The sequence below is a fragment of the Rhinichthys klamathensis genome, unplaced genomic scaffold (genome assembly GCF_029890125.1).
Source record: "Rhinichthys klamathensis goyatoka isolate OS25496 unplaced genomic scaffold, OSU_Roscu_1.1 h1tg000352l_1, whole genome shotgun sequence".
NCBI lineage: Eukaryota > Metazoa > Chordata > Actinopteri > Cypriniformes > Leuciscidae > Rhinichthys > Rhinichthys klamathensis.
The window spans coordinates 255,483-269,918 of record NW_026606863.1 but is presented as its reverse complement, the minus strand read 5'-3'; the positions used below and the strand labels follow the sequence as shown (position 1 = coordinate 269,918).

At 38.8% G+C, this 14,436-nt stretch overlaps 1 protein-coding gene across 1 annotated transcript in view; it reads left to right on the top strand.

The window, feature by feature from the left end:
- Positions 1-14,436, top strand: part of dntt (deoxynucleotidyltransferase, terminal) — a 171,483-nt gene that overhangs the window by 32,292 nt on the left and 124,755 nt on the right. Inside the window, exons 5-7 of the mRNA XM_056232678.1 lie at positions 3,178-3,249; positions 3,334-3,457; positions 8,293-8,425. Coding sequence (XP_056088653.1) covers positions 3,178-3,249; positions 3,334-3,457; positions 8,293-8,425 — 329 coding nt within the window. The remainder of the gene's footprint in view (positions 1-3,177; positions 3,250-3,333; positions 3,458-8,292; positions 8,426-14,436) is intronic.

The window sequence follows — 14,436 nt, the reverse complement described above, 5'->3', positions numbered from 1 at the left end:
ACTCACTCACTCACTCACTCACTCACTCACACTCACACTCACTCACTCACTCCACCACTCACTCACTCCACTCACTCCACTCACTCACTCACTCACTCACTCACTCACTCACTCACTTCACTCACTCACTCACTCCACTCACTCACTCACTCACTCACTCACTCACTCACTCACTCACTCCACTCACTCACTCACTCACTCACTCCACTCACTCACTCACTCACTCACTCACTCACTCACTCACTCACTCACTCACTCACTCACTCACTCACTCCACTCACTCACTCACTCACTCACTCACTCACTCACTCACTCACTCACTCACTCACTCACTCACTCACTCCACTCACTCACTCACTCACTCACTCACTCACTCACTCACTCACTCACTCACTCACTCACTCACTCACTCACTCACACACACACACACATTACTGAGGGTCACTGTGGTGGACAGTAGACTCTCTCTCTCTCTTTCTGAAACCGCATCATCAGTCAGCTGACGTCTGAGGTCATCAGAGCAGCTCTTCTCCTGCTGAGGGTTTAATACACCTTCACATCACTGCTGTTTATTTTCCCGAGGGGGAAACAGAAAGACATTGTGCTGAAAGGAAAAACAAAACATTTCACAAACTGAAGTTTGGTAGGTTTTAAAATAGATAAAGCGTCGTAATCTCAGGTCAACCTGTCAAGAACATGTCCGGGTAATATTTAAAAATCTAGAAATTGTTATAAAAAATTATTGTCATGAGAGTTAAGCACATGTTCCCCTAAAATTCTCAGTACAGTAGTGTGAAAAAAATTAAGTTAAGTAAATTAATAATTTATATAATTTTGAAGTCCCCCTGTAGTAAATAATTGTAAAATTTTAAACTCATCTTTGATCACCAAAATGACATATTTAAACGTTTTGAAAAAAAATCTTTGTGTCTTAAAATATCTTGAATGTAACTCGACACCCTTGCCTCATTTAGTATGCGTGGTTCTATGAATATGCAAATGAGCCCCGCCTCCACTCACTCACTCAGCTCAGAGATCCACTGGTTGACGATCACACGTTGATCTGATTGGTTACAAGGTCGTTTGTGACGTCAGAAACACCAGCGATTTCAAACCGTGTTTTTGAGACTGTCTTTGGTTCACTGCAGTTTTAAGGAGAAAATACTCAGCAATGCTGTCGACTTATGAACTTACACATGGTGTGTCTTAAAGCAGATTAAAAACACCACATAGTATGGTGGCCGAGAGAGCTCAACGCGCTTCAACTGAACAAAACACATGCAAATAGAAGAAAACACATGCAAATAGAAAAAAACGCGTGCAAATTAAAAAAACACCTGCAAATTAAGAAAACATCTTCATCAGTTTCACAACACACGTGTGCTCCAAATACTCACAACACCACCAAATACATAAACGCGCTGCAAATAACACAGAGCACAACGGAAATGTTTCCAGGGAACCAAATAAGTGACGAACCCGGCTGGGACGTGCCAGCATAGATATCCATAAATCTATGCGTGCTGGTGCTTACAGCTTAAAATTATACTTTATTTATTTGTTTATTTATTTATTTGTTTGTGTAAAACATACAGAGATTACATTTTTTATGACATACAACTTGTATACAATGTACAAAATGTATTAACAATATGTTCAATGTCATCAGAATACAAATGAGAAAAGAACAATGAGCTGGAAACTAAAATAAATAAATAAAAAAGATAAAGAAGAAAAACATGAAGGAAAGATATTCATCAATAAGTTACACTGTACAAATTGTTTCATGTTATTACATTTTCATAAAGAAAAGTTTCGTAAGAAATGTTAGGTAATGTAGGGTCCAAAATTTTAAAGCTGAGACACAGATATATAACGCATATTTTAAAAGCTTTTTTTGTAAACTAAAAATAAAAATGTATTTGCATCCGTTATGTTAACAGCATCATATTTCTGTCGTAAGACCAGCTGATGGACACCGTGCTGCGTTGTCATGGGAACATCCCACGTTGTCCACTTATTTGGTTCCCCTGGAAACATTTCCGTTGTGGTCTGTGTTATTTGCAGCGTGTTTTCTGTATTTGGTTGTGTTGTGAGCTTTTGCAGCGCGTTTCCTTATTTGGAGCACACGTGTGTTGTGAAACTGATGAAGATGTTTTTTTTAATTTGCTGGTATTTTTTCCTATTTGCACGCGTGTTTTTCTATTTGCATGTGTTTTTTTCTATTTGCATGTGTTTGCTTCAGTTGCAGCACGTTGAGCTGTCTCGGCCACCGTAACATAGACACATAAATAACATTTAAAAACCTTTTTATTATAAAAGTTATTTTGAATTGAAATATTTTACAATATTACTGTTTTTGATCAAATAAATGCAGTCTTGGTGAGCAGAAGGGACTATAAAAAAATACAAATGTTAATTATTCCAAACTTTGGAGTGGTAGTGTGTGTATAACTTTATACTCAGGATTTATAGATTATATTCAGATTTCATATAATTATGTACTATTTGGCCCTATATGTATATAATTACATTTATATTTGAAAGCAGAGATGTGTGTTTGTGAGTCTGTGTTTGTTTGACAGCTTAAGTCTGGAGAATACAAGGAAGAGCTTGTAATATTATGCCGTTTTAAAATTTAAAGGCAATTAGCTTTTAATAGTTGAGTGACGCGTGACAAATGTTATAGGATTCCTGACAGTGTGTTCAGTAGTAACACATCAAATTAACTCTCTTGCCCTTCGTGAATAATCCAATGCTTTATATTTCTTTGATGATATTGAATTGTGTGCAGTTTAAGTTGACTCTCATTAATAGGAAGGAAGTGCGTTTGATTGGAAAGTCAGTCATTACCGTTCACATTTACAGTGATAGATGTGTTTCCAACACACTCCGGGTGTGATTAATACACTGGTTCTGGTTCCTGCAGGCGGAGAAACTGTAAGACAGTCAATACAGCATTTACACAACAGCGCGAGAGCTATGGGAGACGACGCAATGAGCATTTCATTAGAGTTATTAAGCTGCAATTAACCCGGACGGTGTGTGTGTGTGTGTGTGTGTGCAGATTATTTACAGTTACCGTGTTTAATCATAGCAGGATTTAAACTGGATTTAACTGTTTGTGCATGACAGTGGCACATAACAAACTGCGCATCTGTCTCGGTCTTTATCTAGGAGATCTTTGAATGCGGATCATCCTCCAGAGCTGAAGACACACTGAATGACGAGAGGTACCGAACTATGAAGGTGAAGTAAATCTCTCTGGGACTTCAGAGCTTAGCAGGTGTAGAAATGAGTGTGTGTGTGTGTCTGATAATGTTTGTGTCTCAGTTGTTCAGCAGTGTGTTCGGTGTCGGACCCAGAACCGCAGAGAGCTGGTTCTATAGAGGACTCAGGACGTTTGAACAGGTTCTGACTGAACCCAGTATCAGACTGAACCGCATGCAGACCGCAGGTAAACAATGATGTCAAAAGTTCAGACTTGTTGAAGTTCCCCTCTAGTCAATCATTTTATCCCTTAAAAATCATCTTTGATCACCAAAATGACGTAATTAAATGATTTTTCCATGAAAAAAAATCTTCATGCCTTAAAATATCTTGAATGTAACTCGACACCCTTGCCTCATTTAGTATATGCGGTTCTATAAATATGCAAATGAGCCCCGCCTCCACTCCACAGAGATCCACTCGTTGACGAATTAGTTTTTAAAAAGCTATTTTTCAGCATGGCGATGATCTAAAAATCGCTTGTTGCATGAATCACAATTTGTAAAATACATTTTTATTCACCTCCAAGTAAACAGAATATCATTGCATTATAATGGCTTTTTGGACATTGTCCTATTATAATTTTTTTTTGTTTTTGGACGTATACCATGGTGATACTATTATATATATATATATATATATATACACAGTATACTCCTTAAAACTGCAGTGAACCAAAGACAGTCTCAAAAACACGGTTTGAAATCGCCGGTGTTTCTGACGTCACAAACGACCTTGTAACCAATCAGATCAACGTGTGATCGTCAACCAGTGGATCTCTGAGCTGAGTGAGTGAGTGGAGGCGGGGCTCATTTGCATATTCATAGAACCGCGTATACTAAATGAGGCGAGGGTGTCGAATTACATTCAAGATATTTTAAGGCATGAAGAATATTTTTTTCAAGGACATTTTTTTTTAATATGTAATTTTGGTGATCAAAGATGAGTTTTAAAGGACAAAATTAGTGACTACAAGGGGACTTTAAACAATCGCAGTACATACTGAATCGGCAGATAAATATTGCACTATAGAATTCCCAGCCCTATATTTACTTCCAGGAATACAATGTTTTTACCATGCACATAAATATTCACCAGTGTATGTGTCCAAAACAATATAGTGTGGATTCAGATTCATTGGAAGAGTTTTTTTCAGAAGTATTTGAATTTTTTTAAGCCGGACCTCCCACTCTTTCACTCTCAGAATAAAAACACAGTGTAGACATGATAAATGTTCCTGCCAAACACCATCATCATTTCCTGGTCATTTTTATGCAGCCATCGGCCTCCGAGTGTGTGTGTGTGTGTGTGTGTGTGTGTGTGTGGGACAGAGGGCTTCTGTGCTGCTGAAATCACTGTGTTTAACGCATGTTCACTGCTTCAGTTTTCAGATCTGTCATGTCAGTGTTATTCCAAAACCTCCTGGAATATAAATATGCTTATCAATGAGTCGGGTTCCATTGAGCATCACACACTGAATTAAAGCCCTCCTGGGAGTCGCGAGGACGTGGGAAAAAGTGACAGTTTTGCTGGTTATACATTCAGAGCTCATCAATCAGACTGAGAAAAGGCCAGCCGTGTTCCCGCTGTCATCTCGTCTATGAATTATGATATGATTTTATTGTTACCTTTAAAAGCGATTACCTTACCTGACCCGTTGTTTTATGGGCTCGGGTCCTAATATGGATGTGTGATGGAGGGTTGTGTTGTTAATTACTGATTGTTTTGGAAAATCTACTGTAAGAGGAAAGTTTAATGAGGCAGAGATTGTTTCCCAACTCACATCGCTACTGTTTTTCAGTCGTCAGGCCTCGTAATTTTCCGCCGCTGTCTTCAGGCGCTCATTTACGACCTGCTGATCTATAAACAACACGCCGGCTTCAAACAATTATGCAGATTTGGTTTGTGAGATTTGCAGTCGGGTGAGAGGCGGTGCAGGCGCTCGCTTGCTGGAAGAGTCTCGGTGCTCGAGAGATTTCTCTGGCTGTGTGCTTGTGATAGCTATATTTTAAAATTCTCACTTATACAAAACATAAAGGTTGAAAACAAGTGTAAAACTTCAGTAAATGTCATAAAATATTATGCTTTTCTCTAAAAGTGCTTTATCTATTATTGAAATGGCACAACATATACAAAAGTTTGTCATAGTTAGGTGTTCAAGCACGAAGTGCTGAAAACCTATTGTATTTGTAAGGATAAAAAAAAACAATCCCCTAAAATGCATCGTGCAGCCCAAACCGTAAGGCCTAGAGACTTGAAACCTGGCCAGATGGTAGGGCCTCAAATTGGGGAGAACCTATCAGAGTATGAGCCCCATTGGCCCATAGGTGGCGCTACAGTCAGCAACCAAAAGTACTAAATTGCTCATAACTCCTAGACCGTTTGACTCAACCTCAAGGTTTTTACACCACTGTGATCCTTGGCTCAAAAAAATGTTTCCGCTATGTCGAATTTTGTCAAAAACGTACTTTTGCGAACTAGTCCCTGGTTTTTCGCCCGATCGGAACCAGACCAGTCTAGGACAATTCTCTGGACTCTCTAGAGCAATAATTATCGAAAAAAAAGTTTTGCATTTGGTTGGCTATAACAGGGTCATTTAGAAAGTAGTCCGTGGCAAAATACAGTCAAAAGCCAATAAATCCTAAAGGAAAAGTCAGAACTTCACAAAAATTGATGAGCATATGTGTCCTAACATGGTTAGGAAGCATGCAAAGTTTTGTGAAGATCGGACCATAGGTGGCGCTATAACCGTCAAAAAGGTCTCATTCTTATTAGGTGTCCAAGCACAAAGTGCTGAAAACCTATTGTATTTGTAAGGATTTCTTTGGGGAAAAAAGCCTATAAATCCTACAAGAAAACTCAGAACTTCACAAAAATTGATGAGCATATGTGACATAACATCATTAACAAGCATGCAAAGTTTTATGGAGATCGGACCATAGGTGGCGCAAAACTGTTAAAAAGCTTTAAAACCATATATTTCCTATGGTAAATTGCCTGTATTGGCTGTAAATGGTGTTTTCCATCTATTATGTCAGTGGATAAATGTATGCTAAATAAAACTTAATGTCTTTTGATGCTTTTGTGCTTAACGGCCTTAGACTGTACTGCTTGAACACCGCTAAATGCTGCTCGCAGCTTTAATTTTATTCATATTTTTTAAAAATTGTATTTCATGTAAATGCTGTTATTTTGAACTTTCTATTCATCAAAGAACCGTGAAAAAAATTAATCATGGTTTTCACTGAAATATTAAGCAGCACAACTGTTTTCAACATTGATGATAATCATAAATGTTTCTTAAGCAACAAATCATCATATTAGAGTGATTTCTGAAGGATCATGTGACACTGAAGACTGGAGTAATGATGCTGAAAATTCAGCTTTGATCACAGGAATATTTATATATATATATATATATATTCACAAAAAAAACGTATTTTAAATTGTAAAAATATTTCAAAACTTTTTACTGTTTTTTTGATCAAATAAATCCAGCCTTTGTAAGCAGAAGAGACTTCTTTCAGAAACATTAAAAAATCGTATTAACAGTTATATTTTAACTTTCTTGCAAAATATTCATTTATATACAAATATATAACTATAAATTCCCGTTTGCTAACCGCGACTTTGATTGATGGATCTCTCCACTATTTTGGGTGACTTACATTTTACATTTACTTTTATGCATTTGGCAGATGATTTTAAGTCTTTCACTCAAATTGCTTCATCACTAAAAATAATTTTCTCTATGTAGAAAATGAATGTGATTTTTACTTGTGTAATCTGTCGGCTGTGCTCTATCAAGTGTGACAGCAGCACAGCAAAGGAGATTACAATATTAGAAAGCAGATCAAACAAGCCAATATGAAGACTTATAAAGATAAAAAAAATAACACTCATAAAGTGTGACATTTATCATGCGATAGTACCATATTTAGATTGTGTCCATGTGCTGCTATGCTATTCTTTAAGGTAAAAAATACCGTAGTCAATTGTGGTATGATTCATATATTTACCATTTATTTAATTTTGTAAGTGAAAGAAGGTTAACAGCACTGGGATGTGTGTGTGATCTCAAGAGGAAACGAGGTCTGTAATTAATGTTTCTCACACAAACCACTAGTGAGAGACACTCGTTGAACAAATAGAGAACGAGTTAATAAACACTTGATAGTGAAACTGTTGTATTGTGTGTTTTGGCGATAGGTTCATTATCATTAAATCACTTTTAATGGTGTTTAACCGTCCAGAACAGCATGAAAGTGCAGGCATCACATTTGTTGACGGCATTGAACTCTAATTTGAGAATAACCCATAATTAACAGTAAAGTTGCTAGGTCAACCATCACTACTATTGCTAATAGTTAGTGCTTGTGATGAAACGCTAAACTCCACACAGAAATATTTAGGCCTAAATTTAAGATTTGTGTGTTTTAATTGCATATTGGTGGAGACTGGTTTGTTTTATTTCACATGATCTTGATAATTAGTTAAGTCTGAACACACTCAGCAAACAATAGCCATTATTCACCGTCTAGGTATAGACCAGATATAGACCGGCTATGAGTGACACACTTCAAGCCAAAATAACCTTGAATTTGGTTACATGTAGTTTTTGCCAAAATAACTTGCTAGATTTATGCTATTCCATCATGTACGCAAAGTAAACGGTGATTATTACAAGGTGTTTGGTTTCATTACTTCACACATTTCATTTCTTTATCTAATTGATGACGAGTCTATTCTTGGGCGATGGTTTAGACGTCTATTACATTTTCACTGACAGCCCAAATTTTGCCTTGTTTTAGCCTAGACACTGAGCTGTGATTGGACGCTATTAGACGTCTTTTAAACGCAAAATTGCTTGCTGGGTAGCCACATAAAAAAATAGCATCACGGTGGAGAGTTTTCCAAGGTAAACATGTCTCACGTTTTCTTCAGACAGTGTAAAAGTCTAGTTTGTGCAACACTTCTTGGGTGTTTGTCAGTAAGTCTTGTATCCATCCGCTCTTGTCGCAGGGTTCTTGTTCTACGAGGACATCAGTAAGCCGGTGAGCAGGACCGAGGCCAGCGCACTGAAGATTATAGTGGAAGAAGCTGTTATCTGTGTAAACCCACACGCCACCGTCCACATTACTGGAGGATTCCGCAGGTAAACACTGGTTCCTTGAAGAAGAGTAGATATTAGTGGTTTGTGTCTGGTTATGTCAGTTCAGTGGTGTGTGATTTGTGTGTTTCTGTATGGAACAACATTTCTGTCATGAAAACTCTTGGGGCCCTATCTTGCACCCAGCGCAAATGACTTTGTACACTGGCGCATGTATCATTCCTATTTTGCACCCGCGCAAAGCGGACTTTTCCCTCCACAGACGCACGTCGGTAAACTAGGAAATGAACTCGCGCTCCCTGGGCGGGTCGGCGCAAAAAGGAGGCGTGTTTCGGCGCAAACATTCCCTAGTGCTATTTTGCAGTTCCAGAAAACAATTGCGCCACTGACCAGAAGAAACCTAGTCTAAAGTCAGTGGCGCGTTGCGCGTTGTTCATAATGCTATTTTAAGCGCGCATGCTTGGCCATAATGTAGCGGGTGCACAACGCGCATACACTTTGATTCTCTCATCAACACAGATGCAGCAGTTTTTATTTTTGCAAATCATACATTATAACAAGGAAAAATATTAACACATGAGGGAAATCATTGTGGTGTCCATGAAGATGTAAAAAAATGTAGGCCTAAATCTAGCTTACACATTTACCCAAATTTTTCAGGCTAATTGTAGTAATGACGGATCAGACCTGTTTGCCCAATAGTGGCAAGACACATAAGGACATCTGACAAATTAGTTTGTCCGTCAAGAACCAGGAAAAAAAAAACTCCCATCCCCATACAACGTCACTTCTCTGTCTTTCACTGCCCTGACAAGAGCGTCGGTCTCCTCGGCTGTGAACCGCTCCTGGCAGTAAATCCGCCATAATAATAGCAATCCGCCATGCAACATGCGCACCTGCTCTTAAAGGGTATGTTGGATGACGCTCTGATTGGTTTATTTCACGTTACGCCCAAACCACACCTATGAATAATGAAGCTACTTCAGACCAACCCCTTTTAAACTTGCGTCGGGTGCAAGAGTCATTTATCCCGCCGGTAAAACAGCAACAGCACCGAGATCCGCTCACAAAGTTACTTGCGCTTCGCGCTTGATACTTGCGTTTCAGATCGTTAAAATAGGGCCCTTGGAGTGTTTGGGATGGAAATGGATATGACAATGTAAATATGTTTGGTCTTGGCCGAATAGATCTGCTACGCTGTTATTGCTGCTGCTGTTATTGTTGCTATTTTTAAAGGACATTTAAACCGTCGGCGTTTGCCATCTTACTCCTATTCCAGTTTTAAACTGTGTTTTTGAACTAAGTCCGAGATTTCCGGTGTTGTGGGCTGTTGTTTATCGCCCACCCAAATATAACAAGGACTTTATCTATGATTTTTGACTAAATATGATCGGGTATTAATTGTGGGGGATCTTAATATCTTAATGTGCTGTCCCGCCAAGCCTTTGGCTAAAGCTTTTTTAAATCTTTTGGAGTGTTTTAACTTTTAACATATATGGACATACACTAGATTTGGTTGTAACATATGGCCTGACTATTGGTAATATTGAAGTCTGTGATGTCACTTTCTCTGATCATTTACCTGTTTTATTTGAGATATGTATTTCCTATGATTCTAAAGTGACTGTTCCAATCCGTCGCTGTCGGATGATTAAGCCTTCAACCGCTCAATTGTTTTCTGAGGCTTTTTTAATGGCATTGAGAATGATTATTCAGTGTCCTCATATGGCCTGAACACTGACGACTTAACTTCATTGTTCTCTCTAACCTGTAAGTATTTTGGATATAGTGGCTCCTTTTAGGACAGTCCGAGAAAACAATAGAGTTCAACCGTGGCTGAATGCCACTACTCGATCTATAAGGCTTGAATGTAGAAGGGCGGAACGCCGCTGGAAGAAGGATAAATTACAGATCTCATTTGATATTTTAAAGGAGAATTTGTTTAAATATCAAAAATCAAAGTATCTCTCTAATGGTATCTGTAAGAACTCTCATAAGCCAGCTGTGCTGTTCAGTACTATTAATGCTGTTTTGTTTAGAGCCTTTTGCTGAAATGTGGGAATTTTTTACACTTTTTTTTTATCGATTAGATTGACGCTGTTAGAGCTAATATTTCTTTCCCTGTGACTTTTCTATCTATTTTCACTGAGTGCTCCGCTGTTTTCAACCAGTTTGAGCCGGTTTCTGTTGTCTCATTGAGGGAGATCATTGTTGAAATGAAATCGTCCTCATGTGGGATCGACATTGTTCCTCCACGTCTCCTAAAAGACTCATTTGAAGCTATTGGTCCTATAGTACTTGCAATTATTAATAGTAGCTTGGCCTCGGGAGTTGTACCTAAGTCTTTTAAACATGCAGCAGTGGTACCAATAATTAAGAAATCTAATCTGGATTCATCAGTCTTTGCTAATTTTAGACCGATCTCGAAACTTCCGTTTCTGTCTGAACTACTGGAGAAGGTCGTATTTGGACAATTTAATTAATTTCTAGATCAACATGGTATTCATGAAGTGTTTCAGTCTGGTTTTAAATCCCTACATAGTACAAAAACTGCACTGTTGAACGTTTTTAATGACTTGTTACTTACTACTGACTCAGGGAACTGTGCTATTTTAATCTTACTAGACCTTTCGGCTGCATTCGATACTGTTGTAGACCATGAGATCTTGATCACACGCTTAGAACAATGTGTTGGTATTAAGGGTACTGCGTTGGCATGGTTTACATCTTATATGTCTGATAGAACTTTTTCAGTTCGTCTTGGAGACTTTATCTCCTCAACGGCTTCCTTCGCGTGTGGGGTCCCCCAGGGCTCCATCTTGGGGCCTATTTTGTTCTCCCTGTATATGCTCCCCTTGGGACATACGCAAATTTATCTGCCTTTGAAAAGAAAAGATACTCACACTTTAGCGCCTCTGTTGCAGTGTCTTGAGGAAATTAAGGCCTGGATGGCACTAAATTTCCGTGGTTTAAATGAAAATAAAACAGAAGTTATGTTTACGCCGGGAGGCACTTCTGAGTCAATACAATTGGACCTTGGTGAATTGAATCCTCTTGTGAAGCCCTATTTAAAAAAATTAGGTGTTATTATGGATAGTGATTTTAAATTGGACAAACAGATTAACTCGGTAGTTAAAGCTAGTTTTTTCCAATTGAGACAGCTCACCAAGGTGAAATCTTTCCTGTCTTTTAAAGACTTTCAAAGACTTGTTCATATCTTCATCTCATCTCGTTTGGATTATTGTAATGGTCTTTATATAGGCATTAGTCAGGCCTCTCTCTCCAGACTGCAGATGGTCCAGAATGAGGCAGCTCGCTTGTTGACGGGTACACGAAAGCGGGAACACGTTACCCCTGTTCTCGCTTCTCTTCACTGATTACCTCTCCATTTTAGGATTCCTTTTAAGATTTTGGTGTTTGTTTTTAAATCTCTTAATGGTTTTGCACCTAAATATCTTTCTGACCTGATCAAGCCGTATGCTCCGCCAAGAGCACTTAGGTCTGCCGATCATTCGATTTTAGTCGTACCACGGGTAAAGTTGAAGAGCAGGGGTGACAGAGCATTTGCAGTGGCGGCACCCAAGCTCTGGAATAGTTTGCCCCTGTACATTAGACATGCTCAAACACTTGCTGTTTTTAAAACTACCTTAAAAACGTATTTTTATAGTTTGGCATTTGACGCTATGTGAGAGTTGCCTTGTTGTTTTATTATGTGCTGTTGACTAGGGATGTAACGATTCACTCATCTCACGATGCGATACGATTCACGATACTGGTTTCACGATACGATTTTCTCACGATTTTTTTAACAAATGCGATTTAAGACAAAAGTGTCCCTTTTATTATTTCTCAGACAAAATGCTGCACATTTCTTTTTAATTTAAAATATATTTCTCAAATAATAAAACTACATTAAAAAAATTCCCTTCAAGGTTGTTTCAACTCAGTCTTTCTGTCTGTTTGGTCAAGAGGCTGGACACTGGTACCTTCGCACACTATGTAAAAGACTGTGTAAAATTAGTAGTACCAGATTGACAGGGGTTTTACATTGTAATAAAGGCAAGATTCTAATTTTGTTATAATTTGTATCATTACACTAGTAAGAGTAAAAAAAAAACACATTTAGAGAAAGAGATAGTAAAATAAATACAACACCTGGTTGCCACGGAAACACTGATGCACCTTGTGATCTCCGTGGCTCTCGCAATTGTAGTATTAATGACTTTTACATGAAAACGGAGGTGACTGGTGTTACTCACGGTGGTGATTATTATTAGTCTACGGAAAGTCAAAATGCCGCCACACCTCCGATTTGAATGAGTCAACGTCAACATCTACGCTTGCCGTCGCCAAAGCCATGTCTACTGTTTGACGGCACGTGCACACCAGTCTATGGCACACACTGGTGCGGCGCGAGCGGAGCAAACCGAGCGTTTTCAGTTCATTCCTATGGAAGTTGAGCTTGGCTCACACAAGATCAAGTTCCATGAATGAAGTGAAAACACTCGCTAGCTTCACGCCAGTGTGTGCTCGCTGCTATTGTGCTATTGTAAAGCGAGGTTCACAACTTCACAGTAGGCTATAGTAAACGCGCCCTGCTGTTTAAAACGTGTATCGCGATTCGTTTAACATTTCAACCGACTTGAATCGTCACACATTTTTATCGATTTTCAACCGGTTGCGAGTGAATCGTTACATCCCTACTGTTGACTGTTTGTACCATTGATATGGGATATCTGTGTACAGCACTTTGATGAACACTTGCTGTTTTTAAAAAGTGCTTCAACTTTGACTGGACTTTGACTTGCTGATTTTGGTTATTGCTGCTGCTGTTATTGCTGCTGATTTTGGTTATTGCTGCTGCTGTTATTGCTGCTGATTTTGGTTATTGCTGCTGCTGTTATTGCTGCTGATTTTGGTTAGTGCTGCTGCTGTTATTGCTGCTAATTTTGGTTAGTGCTGCTGCTGCTATTGCTGCCGATTTTGGTTATTGCTGCTGATTTTGGTTAGTGCTGCTGCTGCTATTGCTGCCGATTTTGGTTATTGCTGCTGCTGTTATTGTTGCTGATTTTGGTTATTGCAGCTGTTGTTATTGTTGCCCATTTTGGTTATTGCTGCTGCTGTTATTGCTGCTGCTGTTATTGCTGCTGATTTTGGTTATTGCTGCTGCTGTTATTGCTGCTGATTTTGGTTATTGCTGCTGCTGTTATTGCTGCTGATTTTGGTTATTGCTGCTGCTGTTATTGCTGCTGCTGTTATTGCTGCTGATTTTGGTTAGTGTTGCTGCTCTTATTGCTGCTGATTTTTGTTAGTGCTGCTGCTGTATTGCTGCTGATTTTGGTTAGTGCTGCTGCTGTTATTGCTGCTGATTTAGGTTTTTGCTGCTGCTGTTTTGCTGCGGATTTTGGTTAGTGCTGCTGCTGTTATTGCTGCTGATTTAGGTTTTTGCTGCTGCTGTTTTGCTGCGGATTTTGGTTAGTGCTGCTGCTGTTATTACTGCTGATTTTTGTTAGTGCTGCTGTTGCTGCTGATTTTGGTTATTGATGCTGATTTTGGTTGCTGCTGCTGTTATTGTTGCTGATTTTGGTTATTGCAGCTGTTATTATTGTTGCTGATTTTGGTTAGTGCTGCTGTTGCTGCTGATTTTGGTTATTGCTGCTGATTTTGGTTAGTGCTGCTGCTGTTATTGCTGCTGATTTTGGTTATTGCAGCTGTTATTGCTGCTGATGTTGGTTAGTTCTGCTGCTGTTATTACTGCTGATTTTGGTTATTGCTGCTGATTTTGGCTAATGCTGCTACTGTTATTGCTGCTGATTTTGGTTAGTGCTGCTGCTGTTATTACTGCTGATTTTGGTTAGTGCTGCTGCTGTTATTGCTGCATATTTTGGTTAGTGCTGCTGCTGTTATTGCTGCATATTTTGGTTATTGCTGCTGATTTTGGTTAGTGCTGCTGCTGTTATTACTGCTGATTTTGGTTAGTGCTGCTGCTGTTATTGCTGCTGATTTTGGTTATTGCAGCTGTTATTATTGTTGCTGATTTTGGTTAGTGCTGCTGC